The sequence below is a fragment of the Aphis gossypii genome, chromosome 1 (assembly GCF_020184175.1).
Source record: "Aphis gossypii isolate Hap1 chromosome 1, ASM2018417v2, whole genome shotgun sequence".
NCBI lineage: Eukaryota > Metazoa > Arthropoda > Insecta > Hemiptera > Aphididae > Aphis > Aphis gossypii.
In genome coordinates this window covers 54,950,223-54,975,966 of record NC_065530.1, presented here as the reverse complement: position 1 = coordinate 54,975,966, position 25,744 = coordinate 54,950,223, and the positions used below count along the sequence as shown (strand labels likewise).

General features: G+C 25.8%; 1 protein-coding gene across 1 annotated transcript in view; it reads left to right on the top strand.

Annotated features, from left to right (window-relative positions):
* Positions 1–18,431, top strand: part of LOC114125235 (uncharacterized) — a 74,014-nt gene extending 55,583 nt beyond the window's left edge. Inside the window, exons 4-6 of the mRNA XM_027988796.2 lie at positions 3,564–3,697; positions 13,620–13,848; positions 17,919–18,431. Coding sequence (XP_027844597.1) covers positions 3,564–3,697; positions 13,620–13,848; positions 17,919–17,983 — 428 coding nt within the window. The 3' untranslated portion in view covers positions 17,984–18,431. The remainder of the gene's footprint in view (positions 1–3,563; positions 3,698–13,619; positions 13,849–17,918) is intronic.
* The last annotated feature ends 7,313 nt before the right edge of the window (positions 18,432–25,744 follow it).

Below are 25,744 nucleotides of genomic sequence, written 5' to 3'. Positions count from 1 at the left end.
CAGTAGATATAAATGTCTATTAAATTATTTTTATATTTTAATATTCAAACCTAGCTAATTATTTGAGACGGAAAACTGTATTAACTGTTTTATTATTTTTTTTATAGCTTTTTAAAAATGATATCAAATAAATAATAATTCAATTAAGGACAATTAGTATAGTCTATAATTTAAAAGTCATTATTTAATAATTGTTGTGCTCATCGACTTACATTTATAAATTAATTGTTGAATGGTTTTTTGTAATTGTTCAGTCATATACGCATTACATACACAGTATGGATACACAATAAATAATATTTATTTGTAACATAAATTACAAAAGAATTTAAAAAAAAAAAAAAAATACTAAATGCAAACAAATTCAAAAATCGTCATGAAACGTATACTCGTACTCGTACACAATCGGGAGATACGTTTTTAGTTTCGTTAGCAAAATATGTAAAATAATAGATTTGCATATATTATTCACAACGGTTATACGATAGGTTTTATGGCGTTATCCCATTGTTAACACTATCAGCAAAACAATTAAAAAAAATATATTATATTATAATATCTGTTATTTTTAAAACGTTTATGTATACAGACACTGTTATGCTTTCGAATAACCGACGTAGTCACGATACAATTTTAAAACAACATTTAAATTAATCAAATATTATTACAATACCTTTATGCGTATTTTACCACGATAGAATAGGTTTGGCTACTGGTCATCGTGTACATAATAATATACAATACAATATTGGGCCTGTACAGTGTACACTGTACAGCAGTGCATCTGGAAAATGAAAAATTGTCATATTATTATGCGTATAGAGATCGGAAAACTGATTTTTAACCCGTCGCCCATATTTTGACATGGCGTATTAAAATATATACGATTGGCCCGCTTCACGGTCCACTAATGTAAATCTCTTGCTCTGGGGTCGACCAGATGACACGATGATGACAACGACAACGCCGACAACAGCAATAATGCGGTCTACATAATATTATATATATATATATTTGCGTAGGTGTGTTTACAAGCCCTCAGTTGATTCAGATGTGTAATGGTGGGTGTGGTATGGGGTGAAACCGATTCTAGCCGAACAATAATAATTACAACGACTACGGCGCGGTACTTTGTGTCGAAATTATGTATACGTTATAGATTGTACAGCAATTATTTTATAAAATACATTGTAGGAAACATTGTATTTAATAACAAACAATATACAATGTACAACAGACTTTGTTCGTCTATACTTTACTATGCACAGTGATTCGGGCATGCAAATCCCCACGTTTTCTTTTGACAGATAATTCGTTAAAATTTCAGTTTTTGAAACTAGGAAGTCTACTTTTAAGGACCATGTTTATTTTTAAACTCTTACATTTGTTTTAACACCAGAAATACTCTGTTTTTTTTTCTCCGATAAATAGTTAATTTGACGACTTTATTGAAAATGTTTGAGTACAGCTCGAACAAAACACTATTTAGCTTCCATATGAAATAATACTAATAAATGGTGTAAAAAATCTAAATCGTTCAAAATGTGATCCAAAAATATTTTTAAAAGTATTTTAAACTGAAAGTTATAAATACTTTTTTTTTTTGTAAATAACTTATCTTTTTAAGTATTAAGTATAAGTAAGTATTTCAAATATTTTAAAGTAATTAAACTTAAAATAATTGTGGAGGTAAATATTATATTATATAATATTGTTTTGATACTTTTTGCACACAATATTCTATTATTAAATTTGTTTAAAATAAATAATAATTTTAGTTTCTGAGCGGAAGGATAAATGTATTAATTTTGCAGATGTGTGTGTATTTTTCTGTTTAATATCCCACCTTCTAGGGCATTAAAAATGCTTTATTTTTCAACTTTTGAGTCAGTTTAAAATTCTATCACTGTCATATGAATTACTCTATTCTGTAGGGAGGTATTATAATAGTGTTTGGAGATCACAGGAATAACGGAGTGGAAGATTAATAAATTGATTAATAAATTCAACCAGTAATTTTTTTAATTTTCAAATTTGACCATGATTTTCGGTTGTAAATTAGATCTCGTTGGTATTTTTAAAGATGAAATTTAAAATTTAAAATATTCCTAGTACTTTTCTTAATAATTGAGAAGGGGCGATTGTAAATTCGGCCAAGGAAAAAAAATGCTGAAAAGGTCTATTGTAAACTCGGCCCGTGTTTTTTTTCAGGTTAAAAATAATTTAGATGTAAACTCGGCCAGGATAAAAATGTATGTATAATTTTTATAATATTTTTGAGAACCATTTAGCATTACTCAGAGAACACCAAGAGGAGGCGATTCTCATTATCCTCCATAAATTATTTTCATTTTCATATTATTCATTGTATGAAATTCGTTATATAAATATAAGTGTGTATTTGTAAATGTAAAAAATGTCAAAATATAAGTAAAACTGTTGTGTAAAAATGTAAGTGAAAAATTGTAGTGTAATAATATATAAATCTATTTTTTTAAGTAAAAAACCATGTGTTCAACGTATTCACTCACTGATATTTCCTTATTTTTATATTTTGTAAGTGTTCTTTCTAAGAGTTCTTTTTTTAAAATTGTTTGCTTATTAAATTTTATCGGTAAATATTATCGGACCACCGAGATAACAACGAACATTTTTATTACCTGATTTTACATTCTACCTAATTTATTACCTAAAATTTTTACAACAAAAAAGGTAATCGCGGGCCCTGTTTACATTTGCCCTCGAGAAGAACAGAAAAAAATTAAGGTAAAATGTGAATGTTTAAGCAACAGAATTTTTCTACAAAATTATTATTTTAGTATCATTAAAAAATGTACAAAAGTAGAAACTTCGAAATTACATCAAGAGTTTACATACTTTTTTCAATACATCGTATAACTGTCTTAACGTTTTTTAACCTAAATTAAAAAATAAAACTCTATCGAAAAGTTATGTTAATTTTGTATAACCGTTTGAGTTCAAATTTTTACGAATTTTTCCTGTGTTATAACATCAATTTTTCTTAAACGAATTTTATTTCTAGTGGTAACTAAAAATCTAGTAATCTTAGGAACTTGAAATTTTGCTTATTATTTGAAAAAATACTACAGAGTTAGTAAAAAACATCATAAACTATCGGTACTGTTTTAATGATTTTTTTATTTATTTTTTAATTAAAAATACAACAATAAGTATTTTAATACTGAACACGATGTATATATATATATATATCACATCGGTATGTGTAGTTCGATATCTAAGGGTAAATAGGTATATTATTCTCAGTAGATCATTATCAAAAAATATTAGGGTCTCTCATACGTTATAATATAAATCTTCTATATGTAAACATGTCATAATCTGTAATGGGCATTAATGGTCGTTTTGAGATATAATTCCATACTTGGTATATCAATTATATCATAATTAATACCTCACGTTCCCTTGTGTGCCAACACGGATAATCAATTATTATTCTATTCTATTATATTATTATTATATGTTTGTAACGTGATTGTACAAGGCCCACGTTAATGTGTGCGACGTGCGTTATTACGTTTCAGACCCACCTGTCGGACAACCCGTGCTGTCACTGGAGAAACGACACTATACAATCGGAGACACGTTGAAAGGCAACTGCACGTCACCGCCGTCCAGTCCACCGTCCAACGTTACTTGGTACTTAAACGATAAATGGGTAAGTAAACTGAACTTGATTTAACCACGTGTTAGGGAAAACCTAACTGATGATTTAAGTCAATAAAATAATTTACTATATCGATTGATTAAAATCGATACATATTTTATAATTATTGTATGTAGGTACTTAAGGATTCTTATGATGTTAAATAAATATAGTTTTACAATAGAAAAAACAAATAAGATATATTTATTTTACGATATAATCAAAAATATAATTATTAGCATTAGTAATTTCATACATTAGTCAACTATAGAACTGAAAATTCTCAAATATACCCTTAAAATTCCAGTAAAAAAGTTATTTTACGGTCAGAAATTCATAAAAATGTTTCTTTTATACTTAAAAATTGATAATCTATTAAAAGGTTTCACATATTTTTTTTTATTTAAATAAACAAAAAAAAGTTTGACATTAATTGTTTATGAGCGCTTGAATTTAAAATGTCTACTTAATATTCACCCGTAATATATTTATTTATTTCCTTAAACGATTTTTGATATTTTGTTGTAATTTAAAAGCAAATAATTTGATATGCTTGAAATACACACCAAATGTTTAAATGATTATTTGCGAATTTAATTTAAAGTTCCTTATTTTCGTAAGTATTGTATACTGAAATCAATAAATCTTAAAATATATAAACATAATTTATTTTTTATAGAAATAAATTTAAAATTTAAATTTAAATGAAATTATTTATAACAGTTCAAAAACATTATTCGTGGGAACGTAAAACTTTTACGTAAATTATTATATTTTATACACACAATACACATTATGATGTTTTCAAATGCAATGTTTTCGACAAAAATTAAATCAACTTGCTGCAATACTAATAGAAAAATAAATTACTTAAATAGCAACTTCAAAAACTTATTATCATGAAATTTATTTAGTGATATAAGCTGACAGAATGTCTCTGCTCAGAATAGTGTTTCGTATACAATGATATATCATTGAATTCATATTCAACACATTCATTACAGTGACGTACGTAACACTTACATTATAATTAATAGAATAATGTTAACTTGTCCACATTTTTATTCATGTGTTTATTTATGATTTTATATTATTAAACGGGTTGAAAATTTTTTAACTGCCAACGTTGGTAATAATTATATTTGTTAAAATAATAAAATCTTCTTAGATAGTGTTTTTTACTGTTTCCAAACAGATTTTTTTTTTTTGTTAGACATCCACAAAATTATTGACTATTTACATAAAACTATTAGAAATGTGTAATAATAACTATATCAATTTTAATACTCTTTAAATCTGAACAAATACACAATTATACCAAAATAAGCCAAATAAACTAAACACTTCTAAATATATTTTAATCATATATAAAAATGAAATTTATATATTATATATGTTATTAATCATATGCAATTGCATATATTGAATCCTTGAAAGTAAATGTCAACGTTATTCATTATTTAATATAAATTGGCAAGATGGTTATGAAAAAGCTTTATTTTTGTATGTACTAAAAAAATAATATATTTTTTTTTAAACTGTTGATTAAATAATCAAATAATCTATCAGATAAACTATACCTATTTAACTTAAAAATAATTATTGAATAACGTTTAGTCGTATAATAATATGTATTGACAAATTTAGTAAAATGTATATTTTTTTGAATCTTAAATATTTTGAATTATATGGATATAATCAATATAAATGTAAATTATCAGTAATCATAGTGTTTTTTCTTAACGCAGATCTTAACCTATATTATGTTCTAATATTATAATTTATCCGATATGATGGTTTACTGTATTAATGGTTGCTGTATAGGATGATATGAAAACACTGCGCATGAAGATTTTTGTGTTATAATAATTTAATGAAAAAATCTAAGAACCTCTATAGATATTCATAATACGAGTTTTAAAATTAAATTCATCGATGTAAAGATATATATTATTTTTAATTAAGTGATTTTATAACTAAGTAAATGTAAAACAATACGTCGATGTAGCTCATACGTAGGATCAAGATATATTCATTCATGGGTTCACCCATACAAGTTGTAATAGCTAATTACAACTTGAAACGTTACTTAAATATTTTTGCACAAGTATATCACAGCCATAATTAATAACTTTTGGTATTATAACAATATCATGGAAATACAATATTATAAATTATGACAACAACATAGAATTATGTATGTATGCTTCAGCTTATAAAACATTTTGAAATACATACTTTAATAAACTAGTTCAACTTACTTAATTTATGACCGAACTGATATTCTGAGGTTAAATAAAGTAACTAAAAGAATTCATAAAAAGCTTTTAAGAATAAAATTGTCATTTAATTAAGCTACTGAAAAACCAATCAGTTATTTTTTTTACTTGAAATCTTAAAAAAAATATATATATTTGTAATTTTATTGTATTATTTTAGAATCTTACATTATTTTTTTTTTATTGATAAAAAGTACTCACAATAATAGTTATATAATATGGAAAAATATATATTTAATATAATAGAATTTTGTTTGAGTAGTACAATTTAATAGCCATGATCTTAATTTTGATCTACATAAAAGTTCAAAGCAAATAATATCACGTAGTACAAAAAGGTATCCTTGTGCTTTTTATATTATGTAATAGATAGTAGTACTATTATAATATTCACAGATACTATTATTATTCATCATTATTTTTATACGTTGATACTTTGATACAGCTATGTTTATAAAAGTCTACGAATAAATATATTAATATTTTAATAATTATATGCATAATATTTTTTTTTAAGATTAAAATTAAAAATATCTAAATAATAGCATTGGGCTATAATATTTTCTCATAGTGATGTTAAATTGTGTAAAAATATATAATACATTTAATATTCCTCTTATAAATGTATTCAAATATAAAGGACAAATAATATTTTGTCAACTAAACTTTTATAATCATATTACCGTTGTGGTTAATTATTATGGCAGGCAATGCAGAGGAATTAAATTTGACTACGTTTAAACTTTCGTAAAGTGGGATAATGAATATGTCATAATGAATTAAATATCCTCTAGGAATTAAAAGATAACAAATTCGAGTTAGAAATTCGAATGAGAGCTATGTGCTTAGTATAAAGACCTACGGAATTGCGATTAATAACAACAAATACAAACGGGGGTGACGGTTGATGGAATTTATTTGTTGTGGTATCATATAAAACAGCCAATTTACAGTTTTTAAACTGTTAATAATAGTTATTAATTATTATAATAGTTTTTATTGACCTGAATTGGCATTTAAGGGATCCATTCCATAAAAATAAAAAATACCGCCATACATAGCAATAATGATTAATGTACTAGTATGCCATGGTTAACAATAACGGGAAAACACTACCTAGAAGTAGATATTATGGATCACAACGGACCAGCTAAACATTTATTTTCCATAATAGTTTAAAATAGATATTGAATACACATAGAGCTGGTGCATTATATTGAATAGAATTTGAAGGGCACTTGAACTCTACCGCATTTATTGAAATTCTAGAGTGTTCTCGTAGAGTAAAACCGTATGTGTACAAACAAATTTACTGTTTCATGTTTTAGACGTGTAAGATAAATTTCGAACAAGTATCAAACGTAGTGATATATATGCTTAAGTACACACACACATACACAACCACAACTTGAAAACTAGGCTGAACGGGTGATATTATATTTGCTATCGAACTCAGTAAATAGTATTGAGTTCTAAAAATAACCAATATCGATGATAATGGGAATTAACCCAGTTTTTTTACGCATGTTTAAATACCAAGTACTCGGTCGGATACGGTTAAATGCTAATACTGCGTAAGGGTGAAGAGTATTTTTAAATACCCATTAACAATAATTTATTAATATAAAATATATTGCATACTTAGATGCAACAATATTGTAAATACGAGTATACAAACTACATCGTTTTAACCCATCGGCGATTCGAGATTCTTTAAAGTAATTGCAAGCATATTATAATAGTATATGTATAATAATAATATGTTAAAATACTGTAGGTTAAACTAGACTTTGTATGTTATGATGTAGATACATTTTGTTACTCAGGTTCTTTAAATTTTAAGAAATTTTCTGTTTTTGTTTTGTTATAAATTATGATATCACTGTAGTCTACGTTACAAACGTATATTGTGTAAGCTTTAATTTCTGATTGATTTTACCCTGTGGTTTATTGGTTCAAGAATCGCTAATATTTCAAGTTTATAAGTCACATCTTTACAATTTTAGTACTGAGATCATAATATCTAGGAAGTAGAAACATTTCTATTGCATACAACATAATATAATATTAGGTATATACTCTACTTTAAAACGCCTGTCATGCTATGCGCGCCTGATGTGCACATCCCGTATAAATCTACGATAAATTATTATGACGTCAAATTGATAATTTATTATTTTTTAACATCCGAGAATGTAAAACTCCCGTTAGTGCACAATATAATTTTTAGCGTGTGACCTTCGCAAAATTCGCAAGTGTTGTTCGTGACTATTAGGTAGACTGACTTTATTGATAGACTTATATAATAGTGCTTCCGATAGCTTAATTTTAATATTATAGTGCGTTTTGTATTAAACGATATTTACCTTATAAAATAGTAATATGTGTAACAACTAAAAGTTTAAAAGTTTATTAAAAATATTATCAAATGTATGGTTTTTATAATTAAATGTTAAATTTAACTGAAAATTCTGTTTCCTCGTAAATTTTTAAAAAACTTTTATGACTAGAAAATTTATTTTTATTCAAATGCTTTAAGTTAAATTTTTCTAACATTACATGACTTTGTTGAATAACCCTTATGTTGCCAATAAATTTGGTTTTTTTATATTCGTATTGCTATTCATTTTTTTCGTGGAATTTTGTTATTTTTCTTTTTTATTCATATTTTCTGAACTGTTAATATATCGTATTTCATTAGATTATAAATTACCTTTGCCAATGTGGCTCTTAAGTTGGAATATATTTTGTTAGTCTTATTAAACACGAGTAATGAAATATAAATTATAATTTACCAGAAACGCAAACATATAACGTCACCATTATAATATATATGTATGTATGTATTTATTATTTATACATATAGGTACCTCATATATACAATTCTATATTTTTCGATAATATATTATAGTGCCCAAATATTATTCGCATATGAATTTCTATATTGTTCGTTCAGATATTTTGATTAATGGATTGTGGTTAAATAGTGATTGAATTAAATTTTTGATCCACGATTTTATGCAATTCTTTGAATATGTACTTCATATATTGTTTAAAAGTGATTTTTGTTTAAATTGTGTATAAAATCCAAAATAAAATGATTTCCCTACACACCCTTTTTTTTATTGAAAATAATAACGGATGCCGGGATTCTACGAGGAGGTAAATAACAATATTTGATTTATGCTTGCTAGGAAAATAAAAAGTTGAAAGTCACATAATGATATATATATAGCTTTTGATTTAGTTCAGTATTACTTTGTTTCATATAATTTTATTTTTCTTTAAATACAATATACATTTTTACGTTTCAATTCTATGCGATAATATAATATTAAATACAATCTTACTTAATACTATTCTAGTAATGTCCATCTATTGCAAATTATGTCGTTATAATAGTAATATATTTTTTAACGATATTTCGTACTATAAGTATACCTACTTATTAATGCATATTTAGGGGAATATACTAGAAGGAATGCAAAAGTAAGACTCTTTAATCTCTTTTTATGTATTTAGTTTTATTGTATTATAATGGTTTCTTGGAAAATCTTAAATAAATAATATAATACAAAGCAGAAAAATATGAATTTTAAATTGTAGAACTACTACTACTATTAAAATAGGTACTTCAAATCCGGTCACTTGGTGATCGTATAAGACGTGATTATTCGATTATGACAGTAAATAAGGTTTTTTCATACACCAATGATATTTTTCGAGCATATTATACATTATAAATACGTTATAATCATCATTAAAAAAAAAAAAAAAAACAGGTAAAGTTTATTAATTAAAGTTAATTAAATATAGGTACACTATTAGAATGTCATATTTCATTGTATTATACCCATAAGTTATTTGACCGTTGTTGCTAATAAGTTTGAATTTTCGTTGAATTCAATAATAGAATTATTATTTATTAGTATTTCAAATTTTAATATAATATTGAATAATCGTATAACATTGATATTTTAGTTTATATTTTATTTTAGACTAATAATGCGGGAATGCGCTTTAATATCAAAAGTATAGTGTATTCTTGTTTTCTCTTTAATTTTTGCTATTACTGTAGTTAATAGACAAACATAAGTATAGAAAAAATAATAGTAGTAATAATTTATCACGCCGAATGATATAAAACGAATTAATTTTGTTCAACCGGTCGTGGAAATTTCCGAGGGAATGTGCAGTTGTTGCGTATAAACTTTAAGTGTGCGAACCCAATGCAATTGGTTGTACAAAGTTTCACGCGCATTTCGTTCGACATTGAGCTGCCCCGCACGTTCAACATTAGCCGATTATACAAAGTCTTAATAATTGTGTTCAAAGTTACGTATACAATTGAGTTAAGACACCGAGTAAAATAGCTTTTTTCACAGTAAACGGCCCAAAATAGCTATGTGCATAATAAAATTTCATTTTAATTACTATAACTATGTTAGTAATTGTTTAATGATTTTTATTTTAGGTGCATTGTTTAAGTCGTTATACAGTTTTAAATATTAATTTTTATTATAGTACATACATTTGTATTTAACAAAAACTAAATAACATTTTTACATGGAACAGTTTATATTAAACACCGCCATGTATTGGGAAGTTTAAGTTTTCTAAATTATAGACTTATTTAGCAGTTCACAAAAAACTTCTTTATTAAATTTTGAGTGTATACAGGACAAAAAATAGGTAAATTTTGTGTATACCACACATAGTTTTATTTTTCAAGAGTTAATCTAATATAAAATAATTATCGTGTACAAACTAAGTTATTTTTTAAAAAGCTCTAAGTACATTATGCCTTAGATAATTTAATTATTTTATTGTTGATCTGATATTAGCCTGATGTCAGACAATTATATTATAATAGTTTAACAAAAATGTTACTTTAAAATGTAAATCATAAATTTATAGTGTAATCGCTGGGATCTTATTGAAAAAAAATTAAACAAACATAACTCATTGAACTTTAACACAGAATTTTATTTTAGTCATTCAACAACGTATAGAATATTGTGTCAGTTCGATTTAAAAAAAAAAAAAATGATATAACACAAAACTTTTTATCGTAAAGTCATGTTCATATATATATATATATATATATATAGGTATATAATATATTATTATAAGTTTGTTTTTGAATCGTGGCAACTGGCAACAAAATCACTTACAATTTACGAGGTAGATTTCTAGGACATTATACCTAAACTGTCATTTATAATTTATACTCACTATTATTATCTTGTAACATGGCCAGGACCGCAGAAAATACAAGGGAACGCGTATACCTGCTGCTCTGTTTTCGTACCCAAACCCCTTTATCAATCCTTCCTCTCGTGTTTATTACGATACATCTAATATATCATTGCATTTTTCACCATAAATTGTCGTCTAAAGTTGAAAAGGTTATACTGGCCAATTAAAATGTATTACAATGTTAGGCGCAATATGAGTAAATATATTATGGGAATAATAATAACAATAATAGTAAAAAAATATGCATTGATTCTAGAATAATGATTAAGTTGTCAATACCTAATCATCTATGTATAATATTATGTAAGTCTACTTGCCAATTTTATATATTAAATCACATATTTTATGTTATATAAACTTATTTGTCTTTATATTACTTTTTAGTTTTTCATCTTTGACGAAGACACTGTCATAATCATATTAATGAATGTATTCAGTCCACATTTTAATGTAAATTTTTTATTATAAACAATATTAGATGATAGGATATATCCTTTTTTCTTGGTTCACAACAATATGTTCGCTTGTTACGATCATCAGACATCCGCAGAATAATGTTATGCGTACATCAAAGAAAACCGCTGAGAGATCATTAAAAAACACATTTTGAACAGTTTCGGATAATGCGTATTTTATCTGCACTCGAATAATTTAAAAAATACATTATTAGCATAGTATAATGGAAAATAAAAATGTAACGTGGGTACCTACTCGATTTTTGTAGCAAAGCGACGTATTTGATTTTTTGGTACTTTTCTTTTTATATTAGTTTCTAATAATTTACTACTGAGGCTTTTAATGTTAAGTAATACCTTTCCATTACCACGGAATAACCTCTAAATGAAATTTTAGAATAATAAAAATGATATGTAAAGTATATTGCAAAATACCAATTCGTTAGTTTATAAAAATAGCTTACAATCGTCACAAGAATTTATCGATAATAAACAATTTTAAGAGTATACAATAAACAAATATACAGAGCTAATAAAACTAAATCACCGTGAACAAAATAAAAATTCGTAAAAACATAGGATACATTAAAAAAAAAAAAATATCGTCAACACTTGGTGTTCCTGGGTAGGCTCATCGATTATTATTAGCGTTTGATATAATAATTTTTTAAACGTGCTTGGTTAAAATAAGATGACTCGACAGTTTTGCACGTAACACTGAAAGAGCAAAAGTCCAATTTAAATCGACAGATAAAAACTTTGTACGTGAATTTAGCATCTGATATCAATGTAAAAAGTGTATAGATCTAACCATGAAATATGCTTAAACATGCGGTATCTTATATATTTAAACAAATGTCCGCCATAAACGTCAAAATACACGCGCATTTTAAACGCGTTTAAATACCAAGAGAACAATAAATGCGTCGTAGTAATATAATATATATTGTGAATGTATAAATTTTGTTTTTTCGTCCTCGCCATAAATAATTTGTGAGCAATTTAAATTGCTTTTGATATCAGAGAATTTATGAAAAACTGTATCCCTCTCGCGGGGACAGCGCTGGGCGTCGAAAACTACAACAATGTTTTTGTACCTGTACACTGTACATACAATATATACAATAACCAGTCAATATATAGATCGTGGGAAGTATACAATAAAATATGATATATGTTTAGGACTTGGACCCAAGCACGCGGAAAAAAATACGAATCTCAACAACAAGTGGTCTGCAATATAAATATAGCACAATGTATTTAGTCCTTTCTTTTAGGCATTCGGTAATTTTTTACAGTTACTTTAATTCGAAAAAATACAAAAATATTTTCATTCAATAGTATTTTGAATGACTATTATCTATTTTAATTTTTATTATAAATATTATAATATATATATTATATTATTGTGTACGGACTTTTGAATTGTATATTTTAACATAGATAGTATAACTAATTACTCGCTATACTATACACGAATAGTATCTCTAGTTATTAATCTAACGGCGAAAAAAACAATAATAACATTTTTCTAAGTATAATGACTTGCAACGATCGCACTTGTTCGAAAAATATACTACTACTCAGAAACCACAATATAGTTTAGCGAATGTGGTCGAAATAACACGTGCAACACGACCCGACGACCCCGGAATACGGGTAGATATTTCGTACGGCGAAATAAGATGTTTCCGTAAAATAATTACGCGAAACGACAGCCATAATATTATGACTCCGACGCGCTGCGTAACGATTATATTATTATTATGTAGTATCGCGAATGACAGCCATACATATCGATGGCGCGTACGTGATATCATAGTAACACGGTACCTGCTGCATATAAATGAATAAAATTTAGTGCACAAACGATAATAAATAATATCGGATATTTTGTATGGCATAATAAACTTTACGGTCGTGTATGATTGGTGGTTACAGATGAACTCGAGTTACGGCAGGTCGTCGTCGGGCCGAGCGACACTGGACGACGCGTCGCGATCGACAAACACCGTGGGACTCGAGCTGGAGGTGAACAGTTTCAAAGTGGGCAAGATGCGAATCCGGTGCGTGGCCGAGCTGTACGGCGTGTTCAAAACGTCGTCCGAGACGGTATTGGACGAGGAAAAACCGCGTCTGGCTTCGATTCTGGGCACGTTTTCGTCTACAGGTAAATATACAAAGACACGCGCACAATACACACATTCATAGTATATAATGCCGTCCGAGTATTATATTGTTATCGTCATCGTTATTACTATTATTATTATTATATGATAGGTATATAATACACCCATTGTCGACTGGGCGTCGATGGCGCGGTCGTCGGGGAAAGGGAGGTGAAAAAAAAATCTGCACGCCAAGAAAAATCTGTCGGTCTAAGGGAGATCAGGAGGAGGAGACTGCGTACACTTTAAACGCACACACACACACATACATTCTCGACCAGCGAGCGGGTGAAAAATGTAGTGTAAAATGGGTTTACGGGGGATTAAGGGCACATTCTTCGCGTCGTTGTAATGTAATGGTCTCCAGTCGTGTGGAAGGCAATTTATTTGCTCGATGGTCTGTTTTATACTATATATATATATATATATATAATATGTATACTATACCGCGCTCTTATGCGTGTGTTTGTGAGCTGCTACTATCGCATATATCACACAGCAACTCGGCCGACAACTCCGTCGTAACACAACGACGTCGCAGACCTATTATATAAGGAATAGGCACTCCGTTCTAATCGAAAATTGCGGCACATCGCCTGATATTTTAGCGAATTCCGTCATCGCGTTAGGCGACCCCCGCTTGACTTCCACAATTGTTCTGACGATAACTACGATTGTTGGCCCGTGACAGTGCACGACTGAAAATACAATATATATATTTATATAATGTTAAGGTGTAAAAATAAGTGACATTTTCGGCTAAACTTAATTAAACTCTTATTCGATTCTCCACATATTGCTTCATATTATGCTGTGTATACCTTTTGTATACGTCTGGTTAATATTTAATCCGATAGAAAATGCGATTTTGTTTATAATAAACAGTGTACTTTATGAGATTAACTTAAAAATGCTTGCACTGAACATTTTATAAAATGTCACTTACTACGTTTGTAGAGTAGACCATCAACGTACTTTCTGATAAAATACTGCGTACAATACGAAACCACTCGTAGAAGGTATATCGTGAGGCTCTCCGTGATTTCCTTTAGTTAGATAAATAGAAAAACACGAAAACTCAATAGAACACTCTGTATTTAATACGCACCTCAGATAATAATATATTTATATATAGATGGCTTACGAAGTCATTTTGTTGTATTTGAAAATTTACCAACCAACAATACATATCGGGTTTCAGCAACAAGTTTCTTTTTTTCACGATTCGCTCTCAAAACGTAGACTGAAATCACTTCAATCTCGGTGAACATGTTTTATACATAATGTATTAGAAATTGCATATGTATGAGCACTGTGGTACGGTATTAGGTATAGAATGATCGACGAAACGTCAAATAGACGATAAACAGGGTTTCGTTCATTATAGTTTTTGGAGTGATATGATTCATCGCGATTGTCTCCTAAATATTAAGGAACCACCAGACAGTCCCCGGAAAAATCTTGCAGAATTTGCAGTTTTTTTACCTCTGAACGCATACGTGTTATAACACCCGAGTGTTAGTACAGGCGCATGTCATAGTCGAATACTGCTGTGAAAATCGATTCTCGGAAAATAAAAAACTATAAGACCCGTTACGGTTATATGACAGAAATAACGAAAGGTTTTTTCGCAAAAACCGCAAAAGAAAAATAAGAAACAAATTCCGATGATATAATAATATGTAATGTACCTTTATAAATAAGTAGCGATGGCGTGCGACAGCCGTGTGCTAGTTGGTATTTATTTTATGATTTTATTTTCATTGTTTTTTTTTTTTTAACGACACTTTCGATGTGTTTTCTAATAAAGGATCGACAAAACGCATTTCGTATTAAGAAAAAAAAAATAAACTAAATTGCGCACATAATTTAACTAAAACGTTTTTAACCCGATTCGGTGTATATTGACTGGAACTACACGCGTGTGTTTTATGTACGTTTTATACATATAGTCAAATTGTACGCACGACGATAATACATAAAACACGTATTGACAAAAACCTATCGTCCATAACCGTTGCTCTCGATCTATTTTTTTTTTTTTTTTTTATATATATAATATAAATTGTTTATGTATATTATAGATATTTTATTGTTTCATCTTATACCTATATGTTTCATGTTCACCTCGACCATAATAGGTAGTTGTGGTGTAAATAAAATGGTAAAAATGATTTTTCGAACACAGCAGTAACATAAAACGTGTCGCACATACATAAACCATTCCGACATTTGCATATTCGTAGGCACTTTCAAACTCATGTACATGCACATATATGCCTTATAATTTATACGAGTGTATATGATTATAATATGGATAATTACAGTTTCTAAATGCAAAACTACATTTTTGTTTTTTTTTTTATGAAAAAGTAATTATTATTAAGGCTGCTGTTATTAATTTTGACACTTGCGTGAAACATAAAATTTTAATCTGGCGTAAATATAGAATTTTATTTTTTCTGTTTATAATATTATTATGGTCCATTAATACGATTACATATTATGATTTATAATTTTTCATTTGTAAGATTAGGTAGGTATTTTTTTTAAATTATTTTTTCTATAGGCATATAAAGTAGTGATGTAATAGTCCATATTTTATACTTAATAGTAATAATTATGATTTACTATGAAGTTATGAAATTGTTAGGACTTTTCATCCTTGTCAAGTAAGATTTGAAAAAAAAAAACGTATGCGTCTAAAACCAATTATTTTAAATAAATGTTCTTTATAAGCGAGTTAACAAGGGAAAAAGATAACTACGGCAATTTCTTCCCAAGATGACTTTTTATGGTTAACTTATAATGAATAAAAACTTGAAAATAACAAAAACTAAGGAAAAAAGAATTGGTTTTGTTAAAGCCTTAATATTCAAAATATACCTATTTGAATTTAATAAATACAATTTTCCACACTTTATGTTTATAGAAGTAATAAAGGTTTGATTGTTTAAAACAATTGTAATTGTAATTTTTAATGGCTAACGCATTTTAGGTATAAATTCATAATAAGTTAGAATTATTATTATCGTAATAAAACAAATTTCTTGATTGAAAAAATTAAAAAGGAAAATAGAATTATAAAAAAATGTAATAGTATTATATAATAATGAGGTATTATTATTTTTTAAATAGTTAATAAGCATCATTTATACATTTATTTAAGGTCTAAAGCTTTTGGGGTTTTTCACATATATAATAGGTTTTGTTTTTTATTAATATAAATTTTACTGTATAGAAATGTGTTTAAGTAAGATAATGGAATTACAAACAATTTTAACTACTCCAGAATAATATACGCAGTTATAGTATAATATATAAAATCAAGTTAAAATATTTTACACGTTTTATAATTTTTATAATTTTATATTTATATTTAAAATAAAAAAATATAGTTAAGTCTTCAAACATAAATTAGAATACAAGTTATAATAATCATCAGTAAGGAGAATAAAAATAATAATAATATCCGACTTAGTGATATTATAGGTCATAATAGAATGTAAATGCGACCATTTAGTTGGTTCCTTTTTTTTTTTTTTTAATTATAATAATATTTAATACCCATTATAGTTTAATTTCATATCAGCAGTAACATTATACAAGATACACGCAATTACTACTAAATGCTTACAACAACCACGCATCTCGGCTATCATGTCATTTCTATAATCTTTTCCATAATTAAAGATTTCAAATTTTAATCTCTTTTAGAGACGAAAATAAATGTATATTTTCATGGACTATAAGTATAGTATATTTGACTCTTGTAATGCGCTTAAATATCTTCAGCATTCACGATTAAACATACTGAAGGGTGCAAAATGACACGGTACGTAGGGGAATTAAAACTTACAGACCATAGTTTAATTCCATAATAAGTACCAGTGAAATATAATAGCATTAAAAATCTATAATTTTTATGATAAAACACTATCGTATTCATTTTACCAAAACGTATTTCTGATAATAAATATAAATAATCATAACTCATAATTATAATGATATCATATAGTTATAGTGCGTATTAGTTAATCGACTTTAATAATATGTTTTTTGATTTTTTCAGGTGCATCACACACGTCTTCTTTTTCGTTATTGATTGTGATATTGGTCAGCGTATGGATAAGATAACCATATAAAAATCCAACGCCCAAATATCAAATAAACGACCGCATTAGTGATTTCGTTGATTTTCGTTTCATGTAAATTTATAACATTTTAAGACGCGTTATTTTTGAATCCAAAAACTATCTTCGTATAAATATTAATGTATTATGTTGTATATATATAGAATGATTTTAGAGAAAAAAACCATAGAGTATTTTATTGGTTATTATAAAGTTATGTTTTGACTTTATTAATATTATTACATTGTATAATATATATATTCTACTAAAAATGTAAACTAAATAAAAATTACTAATAATACCTATTATCTATTTGACTTTTCAATAAACATTTACCAAAAATTACTTAGTTAAGTGAAGAAAATTCGAAGAAGATATCAATGTTGTCTGTTATTATTTAATGTTTGTATTGAATAAACCATTGGTTCATGAATAATCATATTATAATCGTATTGTGTTGTTGTTATGTACTTCATACGATAAAACGGCGTTCCCGATAGGCAATTTAGGTATATCCTTGCATAGATACAGGCGTTTGAAGATCACTGAAAAGAAATATAGTTTATTGTTATCATCATTATTGTTGGTAATACTTTTTTCATAAAAGGAAATTACATGAACTTCAAAGACTTTTGGATATTTTATTTTATTTTTTTTTTTTTGTAGGTGCTAAAATGTATTCAAAGTTATTTTTGATAAAAGTTACTAACAAAGTTTAATTTGTACAAACTTGCTAAAACTAAGTTTTAAAATAAATTGATTATTTTAATTTAAACACGATTAACATACGAAAATAATTTCTATCGGTTTAGAGTATAAAGTAAGAAAATAATTAATTAACTAGTTAATACAATTTTACTCAAATAATTTTATGTTTTTAACATCCCTTTGAAAACATATACAATTATTTAAGGATTTAAACTACCTACCTTAACTATCAACCATCATAAATAAAAGCATAAATACTACTTATTCATTCTTATCAAGATTTTTACGTACTTTTAGTAAATAAACTAAAAATTATTTGTTATTCTACGAACATTTTTTGTTTTTGTAAATAGACAACGAACAAAAAAAAAAGTTATATTATTTAGTTGTTATTAATGTATTTATATTATACTTTCTTATAGACGTATTGAATAAATATTTAATTGGTTTGGTCGAAAAATAATTAAAAACCGACTTAATATTGAGTTAAAATATTCAATATATTTTTGAAGCAATGTCAACTGTAATCAACATAAACGTTGTTTTGTTAAATATTATCAAATAATCAATTTAATATTGTAGGTATATAGAATAAACACATACAACTATAGTACAATGTAAAATGTACGTGATTTTATTAATTTTTGAAACGCTAATTAATTATTATATAATTCAAATAATTCTAATTGATTTAAACTGTGGTAGATAACTATAATAAATCGTATTTAACAGTGGATTTTTTTAAGTAGTATTTAAATTACCTACTTGAAATTAATACATTCAATTCAATTTAATAAGTTTAAATAACTTTTGAAGGTAAAATAAGAATTTTTATCGCTAAAAAGCAAGTATAATAGTTTGGTTATTGTATAATAGCAATTAATTTTAAAATAAACGTTGAAATCCTGCTATACATCTACATCTTGGAGAAGCGTAAATAATAATAATTTAAAATGGATATTATGAATATTTTAATTAAATTAACAAAATAATACATTTCAAATAATATAAAAACAAATAACGCAAACCTAATATTTGAAGTGAATTATTGCTATTTGTATCCATAACATAAATGAAATAGCCGATATTCTATTTTGTATACAAAACTTTTGATTCAAAATTAACCCGTTGAAAGAATATATTTCCTAAATTTATTAAATGCTCTTAAGATTGTGACAAATGGTATTTTAAGACGACTAAAATAGAAAACTAAATTTATTCATTATACTAAAATTTGGAACAAAATATAATTAAAAATAATATATTATACATTTAGTTTTGTGATTTAATATGCAATCTCAATGATTTATTTTTGTGTACTAAATGGGTTACAGAAAATATGGTCTTAAATATATTTGCGAGATCTGCATTTAATATTTTTTTTAAATAATTGCTAGAATGTGTATTTGTTCTTTTACTGTATAATTATAATGGCTAAATTGAGTAGGTATATAACTAAATTTAAACTTTAACAATAAGTAGATACCTAGGTAAAATATGTTTGGTACACAGCTCGGAAAATACGAAAATGGAATTAATAACGGTAGTAGTGGTACAATAGAAAAGGTTCTCAAAACTTTTTGAATGTGAAATTTATACCTATAACTCCAACTGTATTCATTTTTATTATAGCATACGTGTATAAAACAATATGCTTTATGATGGTGTACGTTAAACAACAATAATTATATTTAAAATTAATTTTAATTTTAATTCATGACCTATATTTTGTATGTGTGTAAATGTTTAATAATGAGTTTCATTGTGAGCATATCCCTGGATCTTGTGCCGTGAGTAACGTGATTAAAGTAGCTGAGATTGTTAAAAGTGTATATATTTATCGTTTATTAGTTTCAAACGGAGACATTTACAGTTTCACTGCGTAGCAGTCCAATAGTGCACCTGTTAAAATATATGACCAGTGTAATGCATTATACAGAGAGGTTTCGGTAAGCGTTTTTACCATATACCGCTGTCACAGTAGTTTTCAAAAATATTCGGCTTTTATTGCTTTTTTTTCCAAAAAAGGCTCTACTGTAGAAACCTTACCTTTTTTAAGTATTCCACAGCATTCTAGTAAATACATCGCGGATCACTAAGTTGGTAAAGTACTTCTCAAGGTAAGTCTATTGAAATTATGGTTTTTAACATTTATCAAATAATATTATGATTTGACAAAATACTTGGTCATTTAGCATACGAAATCAATGTATATGATCCTTAAGAATATAAAAAAAGGTTAGAAAATTCATGCACATATTATTTAAGTATACGGCTGCAATGAATATGTTTGGTGAATCACTTCGTATATTACAGTACATGTGGACGAAAATCTTTTGGGTGCATAAGTATAGCGTTTCGTGATATTTTATTGAAAATAAATAATTAAGTACATGTTCTAAAAATTGTTCGATGTAAACCGGCAACGTTCAGAAATTACAATATATGAGCTAATACATTTGCAGTTATTTTATCGATCATTTGCTTAGTAGTCAATGCAACCCTATTATCTACATTGTAATAATTATAATTTGTGTCGCATCGAATTCGATAGTAAGACTTACCGAAGTCGAGTCCGAGCTTTGGAGTCTGTCCAAAAAATGAATTATTCAACCACACGGTTAAGACAAATTCGGTTTAATTATACTTGACCCTTTAGTGTACCGCACAAGACAAATACTGTTCGACCGAAGTAAGGACGAAGAGTATGATTAAACGTGATATTTTATTGGCTGTCAGTGGTATTATAAAACGATCGATCATGGACGGGTTATTCTCAGAGCATCAAACATTAATACGAGCATCGAATCATTAATGTTAAGATTGTTGCGAAACATACACTGTGATAACAATATTATGTTGCCACCGACGGAAAGTATCCGTATAATGGGGTTCTGATCATACTGATGATAATGTGTGCAGTATTCCTAACACGCAATTAAATACGGTGAAAAACGATTAATTCGATGAATACATTTTCACGGAGTAAAAATATGCAAGGTCGTTTGAGAAATCGATTTCGGTATATATAATCACGGAGAGGCTGTTTTAATAGATAAAATGGTATGTGCTATTTATATGACTTATAACTATCTGTATAATATGTAATTTTAAGTTAGCGACAATTCAAACGCACAACTAATAAAATGTAATAACTAATGATCATCAAGTCATAAATTCCAAGTTTTTAGTTATAGCGGACCATGGCAATGTTAATTATAAACATAATTTGCCGTAACGTGATCATTTTGCCAGAGTGATAAGTAAATGGATATTTCATCGCAAATATTCGACGCATGAAATCTCCATTATTATTCTATTCATGGGTCGATAATGCTTTACTTTAAACAATATCATTGTTAACTGTTCATATTGCAGAAAAAACAATTTAAAACCTACTTAATTTACTTTTAGTGTAAAATATAGGTAAAGTAATTGTATTATTTTTTTAGTTCTATGATAGTTTGTTGCTTATTTATTTCTGTTTTATAATTGTTTTATAGAAATCGGTCTTCGTAGCCCTAGAAAATCCATAAAAACGTAGTGCTTTAGTTTAAATTCATTTATTTTAGCTTCAAAACCTTTTAAAAATATAATAATATTACATTGATTAGCCATATTTTTTTTCGTGGTGATTTTGTATATGATTTCAGTAAATGTCTTTATACAAATAACATACACGTATTCATAGTATTTATTCAAGTGTGGTAATTTAGTAATGTTATGTAGTTGTATTGTAAATACTACAAAAACTTTTTTTAAATTTATTGTAATTTTCTTTAGATCTTGTTTAAATGTGAGTTTTTGGAAATGTTCAAATTACAGTATTTTATCGTAAATCTAATATTCAGTTTATTTCAAAACACTGCTTTGTCAGCCACATTATGGAGAACATAAAAAAATAATCAATTTATTTACAAACTGTGTTACCAATCAAATACATAGGTTACAAAATGTATGTATCTATATAATTTAACACATATCGGTAATAATAAAACATATTGAATGTATTGGTTTTACAATAACGCGTGTAATAATTTGAGGTTTTTTTATACGTTTTTAATGGAATATTTATTTTTAAATTATTTATAAATATAAATACTTTATATTTATCATAAATAATAATGTATAATTTAAATATTGAAGGTCTGCATTGCCAATGTAGATTCATTACAAATATAAGTTGCGATTTATAAGACTACTACGTTTGATTTATTTAATTTTAAATTATAAATTATAATATGTTAGAAAAAATTAGATTACAAAGTATAAATAAAAATGATTACAATTTTTTTTTGTAATTAGAATTAAAAAAATATTACACAGTTTTAGTTTAATCTTAATCATAAATGATTTTTCCAAAAGTTATTTATGACTGTACCAAAGTTCATATAATTAGTAAGAACTTTTCATTGACAAACAGAATAAAACAATATTAAATAAATATTGTTATTTCAATTCAAATATTACATTTTAATTGTTTTAATATTTGTATTTAAATGTAATCATATATTTTTAGCGTTTCAAACAATTATACAAAACATAAAACTATTAGTTTAACTCTTTTCATAATAAGGAAAAAAATACTACAAAAAACGTATTTATTTTTTTTTTTCAAGCTTTAAATTGTCATTTTATTGCCGTTACAAATGATAATATATTGCGTTGGAATTTTAATTTAATAATTTGTATACATTTAATATTATAATATTATATGTATATGATTAAATTTGTATTTGACGTTAAAATATACTTGGTGATTAATTCATTAAAAATACACAAAATAAGTTAATTATAATAATAATGTATTAATGTATGCTAATTTAATTATTCTAATAGGAAAAGTTTATTTGATAATATTACAAAGACTACAAATCATTTATAAATAAACTTAATTTATAACTAATTAATACCATATATTAGCTTTTTTTTACCAACAAATAGGTATAGCAATGAACATTTATATATATATATTTTTTTTTTTTTTTATTTTTTTTTGACACTAAAATGGCAAACTATTTAAATGTATAGATAAAATAAAGTAAAACAATTATTCAATTGTTAGTATCTTTATAAATTATTCTAATTAACATTGGTTGATCCAACAACGTCTGTTTCTTAGTTTCGATTTTTTAACAATGTTATATATTTCATATATAATTGTTATTACTTGTATCTATAACTCTATAAGGTATATTATAATTGCACTTGATTTATACGTACACAATGTTACTATCAAATTGTCAAAAAATAGGAAACTTTTATAAAACGATAACATTTGATTCTTTGTTAAATAATGTGTTATAATAATAATAGTATAAATCCCAATTTATAAGTATGAATTGAAGTCGTTTATCCATAAATTTAAATTCCATCACAATAATCGCATTTAGATTTTGGTTTTTATAATGATCAATGAAACTACTATTGTATCGATATAACGCGATTAGTTGATTTAATGCAGTATGTATGAAAAATCATCCACAATCTATGTTATTTTCTTAAGCAGTTTTATAATATTATTGTATGTATTCGAAAGACTTGAAATTTTGCATTTTAAAGTTGTTTTTATCAGACAAAAAATACAATCAATTTAAAAGTTTATATTGAATATTATCTTATTATTATTCGAGTGACAAAACATTTTTATTTACCATTTTGATAACCATAACAAAATGTTCGTAATTGAAATGATGAATAGAAAGATTGAGCCAGAAACGGTATTGCATGATTTATAACTATTATGTGAGATTAGAACATTGGCCGTTGGTGTAGATTCGAAATATCGTAAATTCAAAAAAAATCATACATTTTTCAGCATCTTTTGTTGTATTCAAAATAATATAATTTAGATCTTTAAATTTTATAGAAAACTGAATATAGTTAAAAAATCAATAACAACATATTTATGTATATAAACAATTACAAAAGTTAAGTATTAAAGCATATAATATTACATAATCATATACCAGTCTATTAGATTTGTATTAATACGTAAAATAAATTACTAGTTAGTATAAAAACGTACATAAAAATAATTATTTTTTAACAATGAAATTGCTAAGTACTCGATTTCTTAATTTTAATACCTCACGAATAACTCAGTACTCATATTTATAAAATAAGTAATTTTAAACATAATAATATAAATATAAAATTTGTGAAAATATAATTTTTATTGGATTCATTCAGGTAATATGTATAATTATAATATTATAAACATAGTATTCGCAGTAAAGGATATAATTCAATTTGTTTTGTTTTTTTATAATTGTATTGTAAAATATAGGTAGATAATTTGTGCATAACAATGTGCAGTATTTGGTACTTAATTAAACATTAAATATGAAGAATTTTTCAATTATTTTATCATTTTTAAATCAATAACCAATTGTAGATACTTATAATAACAACAATTTTAACCAAAAACCGAAAGTACAATTAGCTTTTTAATTCTATTAACTTTAAAAGCAACACATAATTAAATTATTCATTACAGACCAAATTATAACGATAACCTAATAACTAATACATCTTGTAAACAAATAATAATAAATATAAATATTACAAATGATAAAAATTAAAAAAAAAAATGGTTTCTCGGATAATTCAACTATCATATTATTTATTAATTATTCTTGCCTTATCATTTATAAAATATACCTATACAATATGACAATATTGTAGCATTATAATATGAATACAAACATTTTTTTTCGTAATTCATAATTTATTTAAATACCAAAATATGATTATGTTAACTTATTACTCTTTTTTCATAAATTATATTCATTTCTTTATTTTTAGTATATATTTTGTAGAAACAAGAAAAAAATCAAATAAAGTAAGTACATACAATTTCTTTAAATAAATATAAATAATTAATACCTTCATATTATCTTAATAATAAAAAAAAAAAATTAGAAATAATATTTGTGTTGTAAATTATGATTATTAATTATAAATAGTCTATTCAAAATATCCAAATAGAATAATAGATAAATGTTTTTAAAAAACTAAAAAAAAATAATTGTTTTTCAAATAGTCAGAATATTTT